Consider the following 21,185-nt stretch of genomic DNA (forward strand, 5'->3'; position numbering starts at 1 on the left):
ATCTTGTTCATTGGAATATGTAAATAGGCGTCCTTGAGGTCTATTGTTGCTAGGAAATCTACTTTTTGGATTTGCAGGAATATTTCTTGACGGGTACACATTTTGAAGCGTTGTGTCTGTATGAACTTGTTAATGAATCTTAAGTCCAAGATTGGTCTCCGGGTTAAGTCCTGTTTTGGTACCAGGAAGTATTGCGAGTAGTTTCCTTTGTACCGTTCCTGTTTTAGTACTGTTTCTATTGCCTGTTTTAGACACAGGTCCTTGACTTCTGCATTTAACTGCATTTGTTCTGTTTTTGATAGTTTTCTTATACTTGGTAGATTTGCAGGAGGTGTCTTTGTTAGCTCTATGCAGTGTCCATGTTGTACCAAATTTAATATCCATTTGTCCGTTGTATCCTTCCACTGATTGTGGAAGGATATTTTCCACACACCCATTAACCCCCCCCGCCCCACCCACTGGTGTTTTTGTTGTCCTCTTTTGTGTGGAAGTCAGTTAGAGCAATTACCCCTCCCTCTGGAGGTTTGGCCTTCCTGCTGTTTCCTCACCCTCGAAAGGGCTGCTTCTGTTGATGCCAGCTCTGGTAACCAGATTGTTGACCCATTTGTTGGCTTGTGTTTTGTCCCTGCAATTGTTGCGGCATCTGCTGGTTTTGGCCGAAGCTGCCTCTTCCTGTGGTCTTTCTATTAGAGAAACCTTCTGTCTTGAAAGATCCTCTTTGTTGTAGGGCCCCATTGCCCTGGCGGTTTTATTATCCTTCTTGATCTGTTGAAGGGATTCATCTACTTCCTTGCCAAATAACTCTCGCCAGTCAAGAGGTCTGTTGATAATTGATCTCTGGACTTATTGCTTGAATCCAGAGATCCTGAGCCAGGCATGTCTTATTAGTATGGTTCCTGTGCACATTTGCCTGCTTGCGGTGTCAGCTGCATCTAGTGCAGATTTGAGGCAGGGGTAGCTGAATTTTTCCCTCTTGGATTACCGCTCCTGCTCTCTTTTTATCCTCCTCTGGGAGTTTGTTTCTAAACTCCTCCATTTCATGCCAATGCTGATGGCCGTATCTGTTGAACAGGGCCTTTGAGTTGGCAATGCGCCACTGGGTTGCTGCCTCTTTCTCCATTCTTCTGACCGCTAGGTCCATCCTTTTACTCTCCTTCTCTGAAAGAGGTCCTGTATTGGAGACTCTGTTAGCTCTCCTTCTGGCCGTTGCTACGATGATGGCACAGGGCCAGACTGATTTGCATATGGCCATGTCCGAGTTGGGGTGGCAGAGTGGGCTAAAGAACGGTGATGGATTAAACCCAGATCTGTTGACTGAATGTGAGTGTTTGATTGGTTCAGATGCTCCGTCCATCACCACCCCCTTTTGTACTGCTTTATTCGCCATAAGTTGGCAGGGTATGCTCAGACGTGAGTCCCTTGCTCACTTTGCCACTGGATTCAAGCAAGCCGGGCTGAAGACGGCTGAAATGCCAGAAACCGGTCCTCAGAAGATTGTTTCCGGTCCAGGGAAGGCATGGCTTGGTAGTTCGGGCTGGATTCCCATGAGGCACAGGGTCAGACTGATTTGCATATGGCCATGTCTGAACAGGGGTGGCAGAGTGGGCTAAAGAACGGTGATGGATTAAACCCAGATCTGTTGACTGAATGTAAGTGTTTGATTGGTTCAGATGCTCCGTCCATCACCACCCCTTTTTGTACCACGATGATGGAATCTGGCGTAAGGTTTCCCTGTATATATTTTGGGTCCTTTGCAGATGGTTTATATTGTTTTCTCCACTCTAGGAGTTACCCCTCTGTTAGATGCTGGCTCTTTGAAGGCTTCCTTGCCTTGGTCCAGAATACTTGGCAACATGGGAAGATATTGTGTTCCTTTAGTTGCAGGTGAAAAGGTTTCCAAGAATAAACATGTATCCCCATTTTCTTCCTCTAGGGACACCCCAAACTGGTTTGCAGCCCTTTTAACAATTTCATTGTAGGAGGCAAAATCATCTGGGGGAAGATGCCTTTGAGGGATAGTTGCAGATCTCTTCCTCCGGACTCTCGGTGCCGAGGTTGTTCCATTGGTCCTCGAAGTTTACTTCGCTTTCTTCCTCCTCCGGTACATTATTGTATTCCTCAGGGTCTTCGCCTCGAGGTTCCGGCATTGGTTGGGATTGGAGGATACCATCTTCCTCTTCTTCGGCGTCTTCCGCCTCTTCGGCATCGACGGTATCAGGTTCGACTTCCGGTGCCTTAGGTGTTCGATGCTCCTTCAGTGAGTCGTAGAACTCCATTTTCCTTTCATTTCTTCCCAGAGTCTGCTTTTTGACTTAGAGGGCCCTTTCGGCGTCGGATGCCGTGGTCTTAATTTTCTTTTCGACGTTAGTTTTAGGCGTCAATGCCTTTTTAGCGGGTTCAGTGTCGTCGACCCTTTGTTTCGGAGCCTTGTTTGACTACCCCTCTTATGCAACCTTTGGGTGGGTGCCGTGGGTTTATTTCGGGCGCGACTGACCTCAGATCGCCTTTTTGGTTGGGGTTGGGGTTGGGGCTGCCGCAGCTGTTTTTGGATTGTGACCCTTTGGTTCCGACGGATCTTTGGTTCTTACCTTGTCAGTCTTTTTCTTTGATTCCTTTGCCTATTTTTGGTGCGTTTTTAGTCTGCGTCCTTTTCTATAAGTTAGACGTCCGATCCCTAATGTGTGGATTCCGCAGGAGCTGCGTGTTCCTCTTCGTCCCTCGAGAAATCCATCTCACTGGTGGAAGGTTTCTTTGTTGGCATAGACATCGTGGCGTAGTGGGCCTGTCTCTGATTTTGGCGTGTCCCGAGAGTTTTTGGCAGGAACGCTGCACAGGCCTTGCAGTCTTTATCCTGGTGATCCTAGGGTAGGCAGAGGTTGCACAAGGTGGGTGGATCCCGCTGTGCAGGTTTGTGATGGCACTTAGGGCAGAATTTAAAAGGGTCTTATCCATGGCCCCTACCTCGACATTTGTGGCCCGGCGTGGTTCTCTGGTGCGGGCCACTGTACTTTTGTCTACGACTCTGCGTAGATGATAGGTCTCTTCTCACTGATCCTATCGATGACAATCTTCTTCTCTTGACGTTTTTTCGGGAAAACATCTTTTTTTCTGAGCTTCTCGTGTTGCTCCCTGAGCCAGCGGCGGAAAAAAGAACCTGAAGATGGCCACCAGACACGTCGACCTCCAGGATGCCACCTGACGTCATACAGGGGACATACTGGACACCAAATGGTGGTCGACAGCGACCAAAACAAGAGACAAAAAAAGACAATTCCAGACCCATCCACTAGATGGCGGAATGATGCACAGCATGTGAATCCAGAAAAGGATTCCCGCTGCAAAACAATATGCATGCATATACTTCAACATATAGAATATACAATGTTGTGGTTTAGCACTAGCATATCAACAATGTAACGTGCAAAAGTAAAACAGCATACCTTAACTTTACAATGGTAAAAACACACATAAAGAAATACCTCAAAGAGTAGAGGTTTACCTCATTGAAACAGATAATGTAAGACCGCCTCTCCTACAGCTGCCTCGCTGTAAGTTACCAAATCCAAACAATAACTGCACATGAAAGTATGTGCACTCTTCCATGTAGCGGCATGGCAAATCTTGCCCAACGGGACGTTAGAAAAAAGAGCAGCAGAAGAAGATACTGCCCTTGTAAAAAGTGCCTTGGCCTTGATCGTGAGTGGTTTACCTGCTTTAGTATAGCAGAGCTGAATAGTTCCAGCAATCCATCTTTTAATAGTCCTCTTTGTGACAGCAACACCAAGTCTTTGAGGCCCATATAAGACCAGCAATTGATACGTTCTGTGTTTGCAAACGTGCAGAGGACAACAGGTTCATTAAGGTGAAACAGAGTTAGAGCCATCGGGATGAATTTAGGATTTGTTCGCAGTAAAACGTAGTCCTCTGTAAATCGAAGATAGGGTTCTCTTTTAGTGAAAGCTTTGATTTCACTTACTCTCCTTGCAGAGGTAAGTGCCAGAAGCAATGCCACTTTCCAAGTGAGAAACTTGAGCTCAATTTTGTGAATTGGCTCAAACAGTGGTTTCATTAGTTGAGATAGGACCACATTGAAACACCATTCTGGTGGAGGAGACCGAATAGGAGGAAAAGTCTTGAAAAATCCCTCATGAATTGCTTGATAATGCGAGAGTAACAAAAGCAGCATCGGAAGTGTGCCTGTATCGGGAGACGACTGCGTGGTGGACCCTCACTGATGGTATGCCAGTCCTGACTTTGCCAAAGAGAGTAGCTAAGGCAAGACTGGGTCCAGAGAGGGAGAAGAGGGTGGATATTTTCCGAAGATACCAGGAAGAAAAATGCTTCCATTTTAACCTGAATGTTTCATTGGTAGACTCCGCTCTAGCCTTGGACTAAACATCCCTACCATCCTGTGGAATGTTTAAATCTTTGAATTCAATGCATTTGTGTGCCAAGCATGCAACTGAAGTGAAGTTGGATGTAGGTGCAGGATCTGTCATTTGTTTATGGTCAGCAGAGTCATCACTGGGACGCAATTAGGCCTGGACTCGGATAGCAAGAGTAGCTCATTGAACTAATGCTGGCGGGGCCAACGTGGAACAATGAGAATCAGGAAAAACATAAGCAAAGATTCCTGACTATCTTATCAAAAACACATTCCGCCATGACCTCCTCTGAGGTTCCCTGCTGGCAAAGAACTGGCATTTTCAGTTCTCTTGAGGTGTAAAGAGGTCCAAGGTGGGTGTTCCCCATTTCCAGAAGATGGAGTCTAGAATCAACTGATTGAGTTCCACTTCGTGACAGGATTGTCCTATTCTGCTCAAGGTGTATGCTAGGTTATTTTTCACTCAAAGATGTTCCGCCTTGATGATGATAGGGTGTAGTAACTCACACTCCCTGATCCTTTGAGCTTCCAAGGATAGAATCGGCGACCTAGTTCCTCCCAGCTTGTTGAGAAAGTGCATGCAGGAGGTATTGTCTGTACGAATGAGGATGGAGGATGCTCACATTCTTGGGAGAACTACTGAAGAGCTAGGAAAATGGCCCTCAATTCCAGGACGTTGATGTGCAACATGGAGAGAGAGAAAGACTCCATTTGACGCTTCCTTGAAGGCCTTGAAGATGAGTCCCCAGGCCTTCCATTGAAGCAACCATGGTCAGGACTAATTGGAAGTGGAGAGAGGACAGTCAGGGCCAAGGAAAGACTGCTGGTAAACTGCCACCAAGGAAAAGCTCTTTTCATGACCAGAGTGATTTGAATATTGTCCTCGAATGATCCGGTCATCTGAAGACATTGCTTGTCCAACTACTCCCGGAAAGGCCCCATCCTGAGATGTGCATGAGGCACCATGAGGATTGCTGAGGACCTCAAGCCGAGAAAGGATTTGAGGCGACTGACAGAAGCAACCTCTTTTTTGATACACTGTGAGCCAATGATAGTATGGTGTTTTGCCTTTCAGTGGACAAGAATGCTTTGTTTTTCAGGGTATCCAATGTTGCTCTGAGAAAAGTTTTCAGTTGAGGCGTGAGAACGGATTTCTGGCAGTCGATTGAAAGCCCCAGAGCGAGAAATAGTTGAATGCAGATGGATATGTCCTCCGAGGCCCAGTGAAGAGAAAAAGCATTCACTAGCCAATCACAGAGATACGGGAAGATCTGCAGGCCTCAATCGTGTGTGCTACCAACTGGGAAAGACATTTGGTAAACTCCCAAGGAGCAGAGCGGAGGCAGAAGGAAAGGACCTTGAATTGATAGTGTGCACCTGCCAAAGTGAAAAGCAAGAACCTTCGATGTTTGGGATGAATAGGAATATGGAAATACGCATCCTGTAAATCGGGGCTGGCCAGAAAATCTGAATGGTTCAGAAGCTGCAGTATCTCCTGGTGATTTACCAGGCGGAAAGATTTTTCTGGAGATATTAGTCATCTTTAGGTGGTCCAGAATGGGACGCAATTCTCCAGATTTCTTTTTCATAAGATTAATGCGGGAGTGGAAGCCCATTCCCCTTGAGAGCGTGGTACTGCTTCTATGGCTCAATTTTGTAGCATGACAAATACTTCCTTCTTTAGTAACTGAAGTTGGGATGATAGAGATGTTTGTGGTGAGTGAGGAATTGGTACTGCGACAAATTCCAGGGTATGGCCATATTTGATTATATCTGTCTGTGGTAATTTTTTGCCATTGACTGAAATAATGTGAGATGCGAGTTCCTCTGGTTGAGATGATAGGGGAGAGAGCAGCAGGCGCCAGGACCTCATCACTATTTCCTAACAGTATCCATGGACTGTACTGGTTGTTTACATCTGGGTTGCCTGGAGTATGCAGTATGGTGGTGCACAAGGTCTATTGAGGTTGGTAGGAAGGGCGAAATGTGTTATAGGTCTGAGTTTGGTATCCTTGATAACCTCTGCTAAATGAATATGTTCCTCTGACACAGACTCCACGAAAAGGGGTCTTCCTGTATTGAAGCGTACCCAAATGCTTAGCCGTCTGCGTGTCTGCGTAAAAAATCTGAAAGGCGTCATCAATATGCTTACAGAAAAGCGCATAGCCATCAAAAGGCATATCTAAGATTTTGCTTTGTACCTTAGGGCGAAATGCTGTTGCTCTTAACCAATCTAGCCACCAAAGGACAGCTGCTCCAGCAACCTGACAAAAAACCAGAGAAGCCACATTCACAGCGCATCAATGATCTGAGGCAGACCTTTCACCTTCTAGAAGAGTATTTCTCGGCTCTAGTTTCTTGTCCTCTGGAAGGAGGTCCACGTAGAGAGTGATATTGGACCAAATTTGGCGGTCGCATCTTCCTATTAGTGCTAGCGCGTTTGCTGCGCGCACAGTAGTGCCTGAGGTGGTGGTAAGCCTCTTGCCACTATATCAATGTGCCTTCCTTCATTGTCAGGTGGAGTGGTGATAGAGCTCAGGGATTCCTCAATCTCCGTTGTGCATCTTGAGTTATTACCGAGTCTGGTTTCGGATGCCCTACCAGACAAGCTGGCTTATCAGGAGCCGTATGTTTTCTATTCTATGCAAAACTGCAATAACTGTAGCAGGTGTTTTGCTAACCTTCATACCTTCCTACCAAATATGGTCTACAATAGGTATTGCTCTCAGTCTTCCGAGATATGTCTTTAAAATCATAAAGAAAGCAGTCAGACTGCTTGACAGACATTGATAACTGAAAGCGAGAAGCTGTACTTTCCATCAATGCGTGGTATATGCCAATGTCCTCCGGTGGAGAATTCGCTGTCTGAAAAGACGGGAAAGCAGATGTTGAAATTACGTAATCTTCCCAATCATTGCCAGTTTGCCTTGTACCTTGGGGTTCACCTTCCTCTAACTCCCCATCAAAGATATCATGCAGTTGTGAAGGTAAAATACTGTCAAAGACTATGTTCTAGCCGAAGACTCATACATACATGGCGGAGAGGTCGGTGGAGGCGGAAGTGCACTCAAAGGAAAAAGAGTACGATAATCCTGCAACATGTCTTGCAATTCTTGGATTAATGCCACAGGAGGGTGAACCATGGGTTCATGAACAGGTTCCATGTATTGCATCTTTCGATTTGGAGCGTGAAAGTCCTGCTGATAATAACCCTCAGTCTTCTTCATCATCGTCCTGAACTTAAGAAGCTGAGACGGACTGTGAGCAGGGCCAATCATGTCATCTTCATCAGACCCTTCCAAAAATTGTGAAGGATGTAAGGGAAAAACCAATGAAGGAAAATGCTTTGTCAATGGTGTCTTTGACGAGAGCGACATCAACTGATTTAATGGTTTGAGTTGTAATGACCACAGTCGCTTGAGGCCCAGGGTAGCATACAGCATCATCAGCTTTGTTGACTACAGAGGAGTCTGTCGTTGACAAGGACATAATCTGAACTGATGGCGAAATTATTGTCTCCATCGCCGTCGATGCGGGAACTGTCATCATCGTAGTAGACAAAGAGGAAGTAGACGTCGATGAGGAAGTCATCGTCGACTGAAAAGATATACTCGACGAGGAAGTCGTTGCGGTGAGGGTAACTTCGCTACGAGCATCATTGGTGGAGCCGCCGTTGACGGCGCAGAAGAGACTTTCATCGACAAAGGGTTCTTCAACGATGAGATAGTGGACGACGACTATGCAGGGGAAACCTGCCCGATAGTGATTTCTGTGTCTACGGGGACCAACATGATGGTATTGTCAACAAGTTTTTAGAGACTAAGCCTCATAGATGGCTCTGAAGAGGGTTTTTCATGTTTAGAGGTCAGATAGCATTAATTTCCTGCTGAGGAGAAAGGCTATCATTTTCGTGAGGAACCTCCTGCTTCAGGATGGGATTTCCTAGAAGCTTCTTTATTATTACCCTCAGGAGATTCTTGAGACCGGTCTCTCCGTTTAGATCTTTCCAGAGGTATGTGAGGCAGAAATTCCCTCAACATCAGACATCAGATTTAATTTTCAGTCTCTACAGCCAAATCAACAACCTACCCTCTCTGTCTAAGGGTTTTGGTTGAGAAAGTTCTACAAACCTTGCAGTCCTTTACATTATGCTGGGGGTAGAGACAGTAAATACAGTTATTATGAAAAGCTTCAGCATGCAGCCTATTCTTAACGCATGTTACACACAACCTGAAGAGACCTTTCTTTGAAGAATCCGACTTTTTCAAGATGATATCTGGTAATTTTAAAGAAAAAAACTGAGCAGAGCTCAGGGAGACTCCCTTTCAGGCAAAGTGCAGTAGAAAATCTGAGGAACTTAGCCTATCATGGGAGTGTTCTACAGGGTGCTGGCGCCTGATTAGCTATTACTTAAGTTTGGTTCTTTTTTACAAAAAGTAGATAGGCTATTGCAGTGACTGTTCTTTGCATTGTAGCTTATGATAGTATTATCTACAGCTTTTATAAGGATACCTCGGGACTCCCACTACAACTGGGATGATTCAAGCATGTGAATCTATGAACAATCCAACACTGGTGAAATAAGATCCTAACTGGCTGAAAAACTGCTTTGATTAATACAGATGAACCCGTGGATAAGGTACAAAACGCACAGTTCAAAAGCATACTGAAATAAAAAATAGGTGGCTAAAGAGAAGATATGTCATTGGTCTTTGAAAAGGAGACAGGTAAATTAGGCAAACAATTGCAAGCACAGTTCATCTCATGATTCTCAAGGCTCCCAAAAGTGAAGTTTCTATAATCAACAAGTCCTAAACGATGCTGCACTAATAGTGTTATGCTACTGCCATACTCAACAAGACATTTCTCAGGTCTGCATTTGCCTGTTCTATGTTAGCACCCCTTTCTCCTACTTGCAGAATATTTTGGGAAACCAGAAATCAACTCAGTCTTAGCCACACTACTGTCTTAGGGAAAGAAAATGTTCCACTTTAGACATTTTGGGGCACTAGGAAGACATTTACACTGATTTGTAGCTCTGGGTAGGGCATTAGTGTTTATTCTAAATGTGGGCAACATAGAATAGTTTTTGTACCACGTTGAAACTAGAAGCCAAATATGTTCTTTATAACTTCCTAAGTCTATTCTTCATCCAGTCCTTCCAGATTGTGGGTGAAATTGGCCCAGGCAATGTGCACACAGGAAAAGACCAAGATTTCAAGAAAACTAGGTTTCAATTTAGATATGGTTCTGAATCTAGTGGGTAGCAGGGCAACTCGGAGTAGTCCAACTGGAACCAGTTGTCTCCCTTCATTCTACAGCCCAGATATGGCCTGACCGTGTCGGATTCCCTATATATGTTCACAAGGGTTGAGAACGACCAGCCAGGGATAGTGCACCTTCTAGGCAACCATTTGAACAAGCTCAATGTAACAGAATGGTCATTTTAGGAAAGATACACCATCTAAAATGCAATGCAATCATCTAAATGGTTAACCGAACAGCTCAAATTCAAACAGACCAACACCAAGACGACAAAAACAGATGCAAAATCACTTTTCAGTCATCTGCTTGTAGCCTGAGATAGTCTAAGTGTCAGGGTTTATCCTAGGCGCCTGCCTGAACTACAATTCCCAGATGAACTGTGATTCCGACTGCAATTCCCATGGGCCCTTGCTTGCTGGCTGATTTAGCGCGGCGAGTAGGGAAGTGTTTGTGATTTTGTTGGTTGCTGCGGGAGCGGCTGCTCTCGTTTTCCGGAGATTCTTGTAGCTTTGTCGAAGAGCGCCTGCTGTTCAAGGTGTCCTGCTTGGGTATCGTAAATACTTTTGTGACTCAGAGCACGTTGTTTGTTTAGAGTGATCGGTTCGCCATTTGAATCACCCGCCTTATACCTGGTTTGGGTAGAGCTACTTTCCCTTTCGTCTTGTTTGAGGGGGAACTATTTATTGTTTCATTTAAACCTTGATTCTGATTGTTTATTGATGCAAGTGGCGAAATGCAGGGGGAGCCCTCCGCATTGCCGTCACGAAGACGTGATGTATTTTGTTTGAACACCTTGTTGATGGAATACAATTGCCAAAGCGGATGGCAGTAGTATCGGCACTACGCCCTACTGTGTTTGGTTAGACTTTGGACGCGGAGGATTGTTATTGCAAGTACGGGGTAGATGACGGAATCTGCATCTGCATAGTGAAGCTTTTCAGGCCTCTCCTTATTTTTGTCGAGCTCCTTATTTCTTTTGATTGGATTAGAAGCCGATAGTCAAGACTTGATTGGCTGTATGGATGCATTATTAAGTTGCATGGTTACATTAATAGGGGTACGTTCATTGCCTTAGTAGCACATACATAGGACAGTGTTGCTATGGATGCAGTGCAAGCTAACAGGGTTTCTTGTGTTGTTTAGGGGGAAGGAAGGCAAGGAGAGAACCGTCGCTTGGAGGTTATGAATCATAGACAGCACAGGTGACGCACATTCCCTTAGCGAGAAATTAATGAGTGTAGGATGAAAGGAAATGCACTAATTTATGTGTTTTGTTTTACAGCTTCCTTTCCCTGCTGTCCCTTCCTTTCCCTTCCCAGGTTTTTCCCCTTTTGGGGTTTATTCCCTCACCGTATCACTCGAATACCCTGTGTTTATATGTTCAGGGTGTTTGGGAGGTCCGGAGGTGGAGCTTATCACTACGTACGAATCCTGCAGAGTGCCTAACCTGACACTAAGAGAGTTCTACTATAGTCCATTGCTGCATATGCGCTGACGTTACTGTAAAAAGTGTATGGTTACGCCAGAATCTGGTGAAATTTGCCTCAACGTTTCTTGCTGCGGTCATTTAACTAGACAGCTTGTAAAGACAAAAATTTCGTTGTGATGCAATGTCGCCAACTAACCCAAAAAACACTGAGCCGGTAAGTGCAAGTTGTAGTGCTAAATTGGCCACATCTGCACAAGACTGCTTCCTTTCTACCAGGAAGTTTCACAAGCTGTAGATGACATCAGAGGTCAAGCCTCAAATGTGCAACTTTTAAATGATCGTGCAGCACTCCTAAAAATCAGTCTAACTTCAATAACAGGTCTGGTCTTAAAGACCATTTAAAGAATTACGCCAAACTGTAAGAACCAATTCTATTTAATAAACAGCAAATAGGGCTTCCATCCAACATCCGCAACACATTTTTTTATCCGTTTTTAATTTAAGTACGTAGAATTTTCAGGTTACCGTTAGTCACCTGAACCACAGACACAAAAGAAAATTCAATAAACCAGTACACATTGACATGAGCATCTTCTCTCAAAATATTTGCTTAATATTAATATGTTCTTAACAAGCATACCATCAACAACATCCTATTTCTAGTTAACGTTCACGGTTTCCCACACAATGAGCGCTTCAAATTACTATTCTTACACACCAGAGTTTAGATTATTCCATGACTCCCCCATAAGACCATCCAGTATATGTACTATTCTTTCAGCTATTGAAGGAGAGTATTTTTTGAGAGTTCTGCCAATGTCTTCATCACTTACGCACTCATAACCAAATCTGCCACTCTTTCATCCATCCTGATCTATCTCATTCAGGATTCTTCAGCCAAGGTCCCTTCCAAGCTACCTTTATTCCCATATCATTTTTGTAGAGCTTTTAGGAGACAACTACTGTATCGCTGTGCGATATTTTCTAGCATAGGCCCTATGTTGCAAGTCTACATTGTACTTTCCTTTTTTGGAGCTTGGGTATGAAACCTAATAGGCAGAGTCTCTCTATATTATTATCGGTTGTTGGTCTCAATTTTGTCGCCATCTCACACTACCATCCAGACAGTTTTGAAAGTCCAGGTCATACATTTGAAAGTGGCTTCTTGTCCGCCACCTTTCAGGCATGCTGGGGATCTGTCAGGGTATGACTTATTCAGTCTGGAGGAGTCCATTAGGTAAGATGCAAGAAATTAAAGTGTGTCAATTCAAACAGCATTGAAGGTACAGCATAAAGGTCTGTCACCAAAGGATGTGAACATTTTGCTTGGATACAGATTGCCCCTACAGTTCGGTATCTACCCACAGACCATATGTTCACTGACGAGGACAAGTTTACTTTTCGAAAGGTTGCAGCCACCTGATCGGCAAAACAGGAAGTGCCTCAAGATTTTTTAAGTTGTAGAACCTTTGATAATAAATGAAATAGTTTTAGACCACTGGAACCGCTTCACAATAAGACCTGATTCATTAACGTTTATTTGAAAATTCTGCCAAGTCCAATTATTTTTGTAGGTCTTCGTGTAAAACATTTTTACAATTTGAAAAAGGGTTCTTCAGATAATGCAATAGGGACAGTAACTAAAGTGTGCCACTCATTCTAAAGGAAAACTACATTCTCGAATGTAGTCCATTTGTTAGTCAAACACTAAAATTGGTTCCAGCACTGGATGACCTACTTTCCACGTTGGAAGCATTCAACTATGTTAAAGACATCTATTTTTTACATTAAGATATTATAATATCAGTCAACTTATCTCTGAAGGCAATTATGTAGTCACAATAAACTTGCCTGCATAGCACTCCTGCCCATTTTAACAACTTCAAACAACGTGACTGGTTCTCCTCCCTCTCCATTCTGCTGAGGGAAACCATTCGCTCTTCCTCGTCCCACGCCTCTTGACCCAGGATCAATGCGGTTCTTCTCCCCGGTGGATTTCCTGGGCTTCTTGACTGCAGACTGAGAATCAAAAAGGTATATGAGTAATGTATCTAAATATATGGAGGTTATTTAAGCAGCTAAAGCATGAATAACAGTTATTGTATGTGTATTTTACCAAGTCCAAGCCAAAGAACCAATATTCATGAGGATGAAGGAAAAACACTACATATCTTAACCAGTTTCTCCAGAATGTGTGTCCTCTATACTGTCATGTGATAAACATTCAACCAACAATAAAGAAAGGAAGTCTCAATGCTTAAGGTTAAGTGAAAACTCCTACATGCAATACAGTCTTACTTTTCAGCATGCAAAAAGTTTCTAAAGTTTTCAATAGATACAAGGAAAACTAAACTTTTGGAGAAAAGGCTCAAGGGTTGCTAAGATATACATTTCATTAGCCACACATTTGTTTTCCCCATGCATCTTTGAAAGAAAAACTAGCATTGGCAAAGCCAACAGGTCTCACCTATCCTATGCAAGAGCTATTGGTTTGCCAATATGTTTTAGCCATGTTATACACCAGCGTGGCTGCTGTTCAACATGGCTAAAAGTTAGTGAGGTAAAGGAGAGTGGAGAGGAGTGTTAAGTGGTGTACAGTGGAGTGTTATGGAGAGGTGCAGAGTGGTGTTGACTAAAGTGGAGTGTCATGGAATGGCAGGGAGTGCTGTGGAATGAGTAGTGTCAGAGTCGAAGGGCGTGGAGTGGATTAGAGCGGAATGGCGAGGAGTGGATTAGAGCGGAATGGCGTGGAGTGTCAAGAGTAGTGTAGTATAGAGTATTATAGAGTGTTGCGGAGTTGAGTAGTATAAGAGTGCAATTGCACTGAGTGAAGTAAAGTGGTGTAGAGTGGGGCACCACAGAGCAGTAGTTTTTAACCTGTAGTCTGGGGACTCTGGGGGGCCGAAAAGCCTACTCAGTGGGTCTGCAATTGCTTAGAAAATAAAACAGAAACCGATTAAAACAAGCACTGGCGTTGCCAATAGGTCTCGCAGTAGTAAAGTTGGAGCTATTGGTTTTGTAAATGACATTTTATATTTATGTTTTGTGATTTACAATGCCAATACTTTTAACTTTAGCAAATGTGACACTTTTAGCATTTGTAATGCCACATGTTTTGTATTGATATTACAAATAACAATGGCTTTTAATTTTTTTAATTATTGAAGGGTGTTTGTTTTATTGCCCATCCTGCTATGATGTTGGTTTCATTGCCCACCCTGCTCCCTAATAAACAGCCTTTTTACACCCTTCTAGAAGGGGAGAAAGTAAACTGAGATGGGCGGGAGAGAGAGATAGGGAAGGAGTGCAAGAGAGAAGTATAATGAAGTGCGAGGGTGATGAGTGCAAAAAAGTATGAGCGAGACACGAAGATATAAAAGACGAGAGGGTGGGTTAGTGAGATAAAAACGGGAGGAAGGGAGTCTGAAGGCCGATGCGGGCAGCATGGAAGACGGGGGATGCAGCGAAGCAGAGAGGATAGAGAGCAAGGCAGAGAGGAAGGCACAGTGATGGAGAATCGGAGAGCATGGAAGTGAGGAGTGTGAGCGGAGAAAAGGGGAGAGAAGTAGAGAGAGAGAGAGAGAAATCAAAGGAGACAGAGGGAGAGCGAGAGAAGGAAAAAAGTGGAGCGAGGGAGAGAGGAGAGAAGGGGAAAAGGATGGATGGGAGAAAGAGAATGGAGAAGAGAAGAGGATGAGAGAGAGAAGTGCAGAGAGGGAGACAGGAGAGAAGGGGATAGAGGGAAGGAGAGAGAGAGAGAGAGAATAGGAGAGAGGAGAGAAGGAGAGAAGGAGAGAGGGAGATAAGGAGAGCAGTGAAGAGAAGGATACACCCTGAGTTAGAAGGAGAGGGGAGGGGTGCTACAGAAAGAAGTCTTCCAAGTTCTGTTCATATTAGAGGTCCTACTGGGACATGCCAAGAACATAGAAGTAGGACTATTATTTTGTAGCGACGGTGGGACACCGTGAATTGACTTGACAGGACTCACCAACATATAAAACACATGGCAATGTGTCACTAGGAGGAAATTAAATGCAGCTTTGACACATTATCATTTGTGTTACTGAAACTGCTTTCTGGTCCGGATTCCATACCAATCCCGCACCGCTACATAAGGATATGTATCACCTTTTGTGTGTTTCACTTTCACCAAAAATGCCAAATATTTTCCAGGGCAGTCGTTGACTATTCGGGGCTCTCCTGGTAAACCCGGGACTTTTGCAGCGCTATATAATCCCTGTTCATTCATTGTCCAGGCTCTTACCACCAATTAATGTTGGCTTCACTTGTTCCCACAACTAACATCTCGTCACAAACCTTACGCATTCTTTGATTTGTATTTTGGTGTGAGACGAGACGCCGGGGTATAAACTATATGTTGTGATAATTTTTAGGGGCCAACAAAGGGCAGTATTGTTTAATTAAATGCCAACGCGAAATGTCGAAACAGGTTCAGATTATCAAGATTGAGAACAGTGGTACAGATTGTTAGGTTTTGGGGCCACGAGTTTTGAGGGGCTAGCGCTGTACCAGCCGTTTAAGATCCTATTGTAGGTGTTACGTACATTCCACTCAGCATTTGGCCTTATAATCTTTATGGCATTGCAGCCCAGGGTACCGAGAAAAGGTAAACAGTCACACCTACCCCACAGCTGCGCTTTCCTCTGCGGTGTCAGTGACAAAGGCACAGCAGGGGGAGACACATATGCAAGAGGAGAGGCAGGGGGTACCCAGTCCCGCGAGCCCCACCTCTATCCCCTCTCAGAGAAAGCTTTGTAAACACAAAGTACTGTGTGATTTGCAGCGCCCCCCAATGCGTAAACAAAGAGGCAGAAGGGGGCCATTTGAAGCGATAAAGGGATAAATATTCAAGGAGAGGCAGGATGAAGCGGAGGGAAAAGTTTGAACTGTTAAGAGTATTAAAAGCAGCCTCCTCTCTCTCATCCGAGCCCCACCTCCCCTCCAGAGAAAACAAACCTTCAAAAGAGCTCTGAGCCTGCTCGGCGGACCACTTAAAATGGGCGGGGGACCTGGCCAGATAAAGGAAAGCACACACAGATGAGATATAGGGGGGGGGGCAAGAGAGGGAGGGCTGGGTGCTGGGAGGAGACGCGCGTGGGTCAGAAGCTGAGGAAGAAACAGGAGAGGGAGGGTGAACAAATGGCTGAGATCTATTACAGAAAAGCTTGAGATGGTGAGAAAAGAGGCAGACCAGTAAGTGTGTGAGCCCGGGCTCACGTATGCCAGAAATCAGGGGGAAAAAGGGGTCACTCCAAGCAGGGGCAAGGATGGGAAATTTGAAAAAAAAAAACAAAAACAAAAAACGGGAGATGGTGCTAAGGAGCACACGTATGACAGTTACTAGAAAAAATGGAAAAGGCTGAGAATCCAATAGTTCTGAGCTCAGAAAGAAGATAGAAAATGGGAAGGGGGGAGAACTAGATACGAGAGAAAATGTTGAGAAAAGAGAGGGGACCAACAGATACAGAAAGAAAAGTTACAGTGATTTGAACCTTTTTCTAGCGCACACCACACTTCAGTTCACTCGTGGCGCTTTATTTGCAGACTTTATTATCTTAATCGAGGGTCCAATTTTTAAGGACCGCAAAATGATAAAATATGTAATCTATCATTTTACAAGGGCAGGCACTTAGTCCGTTGAGCTACCTCAAACGAAAATGTTTTGCAAGCGTGGGCGAAGGTTCTTTTTTTTATTATACCAGCGTGCAACAAAAAAACAAGTTAAACAAAACACAAACTGACAACTAAACATGTGTGCAATAAAAAAATAGCAATTTTAAAAATGAACCATGGCTTATTGCTACAAAAGAACATAGTATGGGTTACCTGCAGGCAGGTGCACTTAGAACGGATATAGAACATTTTTGGTTTTAATGCAATCACAAACAAGTTGTGAATGAAAGAAGGGACAGAGAGGAGGAAAGGTGGGAGGGAACACGGCCTGGGGGAAACTGGCTGGGGAGGGGGAGGAGAAATCCAAGTAAGGTTGGGTGCGGGGAGAGAGAGGGGAGGTGCTGGAGCTGGGGAACAGATGGCCGTGAAAGTTTATGGCCCAAAAGCGCGTGCCTGTGGCCACGTGAACTCGAAGAAAACCGCACCAAAAACCCCTTGGTTTGACAAGTATTTTGAGCACTTGAATTCTCTCCATTTTCCATTCCTTCGGAATGGAAAAGGCGAGACCTAAGAAGTGTATATAAATTTATCTTCTAACGTTCTGTGAAGGAATTTGAAATTTGATGCTAAAAATTAAGTTAGCATTAAAGGATTGATTGCTTGAGCAGTGAACTGCATCAAGCAGAATACAGTGTTCATGAGGAGTGGCCTCGATTGAATTTAGAAAAGTTCCAGCCTTCCTATTAAAAGTTCACATTACTGTCTTAAATAAATTTCATCATTTGTGCAATCGTTCGATGAACGATTATTCTGAATTGTGTGTTGTTCTGCGGTTCAAGTTATGGAAAATGCTTAGGCCCCAAAAGGATTAAGAACCACTGGAGTTGTGTCAGAGTGGAGCAGTAGAGTGGAGTAGTGCGTCGTAAAATAGAGTGGAATAAAATGCCATGGAGTGGTAGAGGGAGTTGTGTATAGAGCGTAGTAACGTGGAGGGTCGTCGTAGGGTGGCATAGAGTGGCGCAGTATTGTGGAGCAGTGTGTCAAGGAGTGGAGCAGAGATTAATGGAGTCAGAGTTGACTATTGTGGAGTGTTGCAGAGTGGTCTAAATTGAAGTGACAAAGTACAATGGTGAAGAGTAGATTCAACAAACAATGCATTGGTTGTGAATAAAATGGTGTAGAGTTCATTGGGGTAGAATGCTGTAATGTAGAGAAGAGTGGCACAGAGTAGATTGCAGTGGCGTATAATGGAATGGTGCAGGATAGTGTGTAGTGGTGCATAACAGATTAGAGAGGTGTAGAGTGGGGTGATGTATAGTGGTGGTGATGTGTAGTGGAGTGGAGTAGAGCAGCGGGTAATGCCAAGTAGAGCGGGGGTGATGCCAAGTAGAGCAGGGGTGATGCCAAGTAGAGCGGGGGTGATGCCAAGTAGAGTAGAGCAGGGGCGATGCAGAGTAGTGGCGCAGAGCAGGCATGATGTAGAGTGGCGTAGAGCGAGTGTGATCCTGAGTAGAGTGGCGTAGAGCTGGGTGAAGCTCAGTGGCGGCGCAGAGTGAAACGGTGCATAGTAGAGTGGGGTAGTGTTAAGTGGTGCGGAGTAGAGAGGCATAGAGTGAAGTAACAAAGTGCTGTGTCCGTGCCAGCGTAGTGGTGCACAGTAGATTTCAGTGGCCTAGAAGAAGGCCAGAATGGGTGGCAGATCTTTCCGGCTCATGACGGCCAGGAGCTGGAATAAACTCCCTCTTGGGCTTCGGATGGAACCTTCTGAGATTAGGTTCGGAAGAGAGCTTAAAACACACCTGTTCCTTCACTAATGAGACTGGACGCCTTAGTCTGGGTTTGGGGGCTCTAAGATCTCCTGCTTACTTCAGCGCGGGGACACGCCGGTGGGCGTAACTAGGCGCTCTACAAGCTTCCTTATTATTATTATTAATATTATAATAGAGTGCAGTGGTAGTTGGCATTAGAGTGTTGTGGTGCAGGGTAGAGCGCAGTGGCACACAGGAGAGTGGTGTAGAGTTAGGTGGCAGAGAGTGCATTCCTGCAGAGTCAAAGTGTCAGAGTGCAGTATTGTAGAGTAGAGTATCGTAGCGTGCAGTGGTGCAGAGTAGAGTGGGGTATATTGCAATGGTGTAGACTGCTGTGGTGCAGTGCTAAAGAGTAGAGTATAATGGCAAGGTATATTGCCATAGAGTGTATTGGTTTTGAGTAAAGTAGGGTAGAGTTCAATGTCACAGATTGTAGTGTTGCAGAGGCAAAGAGTGCAATGGTGCATAGTGGCATAGACTGCACTGGCATAGAGTAAAGGGGTGCAGAGTAGAGAGGAAGAGTGCAGTGTACAGTGGTGCACAGTAGATTAGAGTGGCGTAGAGTAGTGGAATGGTGCACTGGCACAGAGCAGTACAGTGGCGTAGAGTGGTGCAGGGTAGAGTTCAGTGTCAAAGTGCAGTGTTGCAGAGTAGTGTCAGAGCACATTGAGTAGAGTAGCGTAGAGTGCAAAGGTGTAGAGTTCAGCAGTGTGGAATAGGATGGAGTGGCCCAGTGTAGAGTGCAGTGGAGTGGAGTGGACAGGAATAGAGTGCAGTGGCGTAGACTAGATTCTTTCACAGTAGAGTTAAGTGTCGTAGAGTGCAGTGCCGTAAAGTGCAGTGGTGCAGAGTAGATTAGTGTGGGGGTAGAGTGCATTGGCACAGAGGAGAGCGATGTAGAGTGCAGTGACGCGGAGTGGTGTGGTGCAGAGTGGGGTAAAGTGGACTATGCATAGTGTGGCAACACACTGCCATTACAGACAACACATCTTCAAATCAAATGACTACTACATTTACACAGACACAGTTTTACTGATAAAAGCGTACAGCGCACAATGTGTGGAAATATCACCGAGTGTATAAAATACAAGTTTCCACCACACTTCAGAATTACCAAAAATATGCTTCATTTGTGTTTTCCATGTTCCGATACATCTGCACAGTTAATTTACTGACATTAAGATTTTGTTTTGTGCTAGGAAAAGAAATATAGAGCATAACCCCAAGTACCAAGCATGATTGTCACATAAGTCCTCTCACTTTGAAGTTAGAGAAAGAAAAGTAAACACCAAGTGCCCTGGAAGACAGAACTTCACACGAACGAGATTTAAAGACCTGTTTACAGAAATGTAGTACTGGTAGAATAATACAGTACATAGGGTTTGGGCCAGGAAAGGGACAAACTCAAGCTGGGCACCCTAAAACAAAGCTACCAAATAGAAAGCAAGCAAATGTGAGTTACAAACCACAAATCCAAAATGGTAAGCAATGGGTGGAATGCATTCCAAGGAAAGCTTTCCAAATGCCCCCAAGATGTTGTTAGCAAAGCAGCCAGCTACACTGACTGGTAGGCTTCGACCTAATTAATGACCTTTGGTGTTTGTAAAATGTAAAGTTCTCTGCATTAGGTCGAATGATCAATGACCAGACAACTTTTAGCTGACTGCTGTAGAAAACCTGTTGTGGACAATGCCAATATCTACAATAGACAGTGTCCACTCCATTAAGCACCATTGGCTTGCTTTGTCAATCTCATTTGCATGCTTCTTTTAAAGTGGCTGAACTTCCTTATAGTTCTTCTATCTCCCCTTGCACATAGCCTCTTTAGCTTTCTGTTGATTAAATGACTTCTAGCCTCTAGAATAGAAACAACTTTATTCCTGTTCTTTGAGCTTTCCATGGAAGTGCATTGTCTTTCTTGAACTCTCCCTTGCATGCTGCTCCCCCCCTCAATTACCTCCTGGCACTGCCCAGCTCGTCCATTTCTTCCTTGACCGCATTCTTTTTCCTGCTTCATAATCTATTTTCCCCTGCTCAGACTAGAATTTCTTCCTTGCCTACCTAGTCTCAGTTGCTCTCCTCCAGCACGGACTTTTCACTCCCTGTTCCGCTGCCCCGCCTAATGCGGTCTTTTTTTCAATTATTTGCTTTTTAATATACTGCTCAAATATTGCCATATGACATCTTGGAATGATAAATAAAACAAAATGGTGGCGGTGTCAACTGTATGCACCTGCATGCCTGTATATATGTCCTCACGCTGGACTGCTGTAGTGTCAGAACGTATATCAGTGGTGCATGCAGACATGTCAAAACCCTTCTTTTTTATTTACTTCAGTTCAGTTCATAAACTTTATTAGGGTACCTTGGTACCCATAAAAGCACAAACTCATGACAAATGCAAACAGTCTTGGAGTTTGAGAACTCATGACAATATAAGAATATACAATATTACATAATATTTAAAATTTGAGTCTGCCTATTAGAAGTGGTTTCATTGGGAAAAAATATAGCTAAAACCATTTAAACATTTTACAATTATACCAAGAGTCTCAGGGGTCTAACATAGACTTACGTGTTCTAATAGCAGTTCTAAGAAAAGTGCATGTGCGGAAAATCAAATCAGCATCATCCAGGGTTGCTATACACAGATAGGCCTCGTCCA

General features: G+C 44.2%; 1 protein-coding gene across 2 annotated transcripts in view; it reads right to left on the reverse strand.

Annotated features, from left to right (window-relative positions):
* The window catches only part of STAG1 (STAG1 cohesin complex component), a 1,379,617-nt gene that overhangs the window by 873,473 nt on the left and 484,959 nt on the right, over nucleotides 1–21,185 (reverse strand). For both annotated transcript variants that reach the window (XM_086943907.1, XM_086943908.1), the window contains exon 4: nucleotides 12,930–13,097. In XM_086943907.1, the coding sequence (XP_086800033.1) occupies nucleotides 12,930–13,097 (168 nt within the window). The remainder of the gene's footprint in view (nucleotides 1–12,929; nucleotides 13,098–21,185) is intronic.

This window comes from Lissotriton vulgaris, chromosome 11, assembly GCF_964263255.1.
Source record: "Lissotriton vulgaris chromosome 11, aLisVul1.2, whole genome shotgun sequence".
Taxonomy (NCBI): Eukaryota; Metazoa; Chordata; class Amphibia; order Caudata; family Salamandridae; genus Lissotriton; species Lissotriton vulgaris.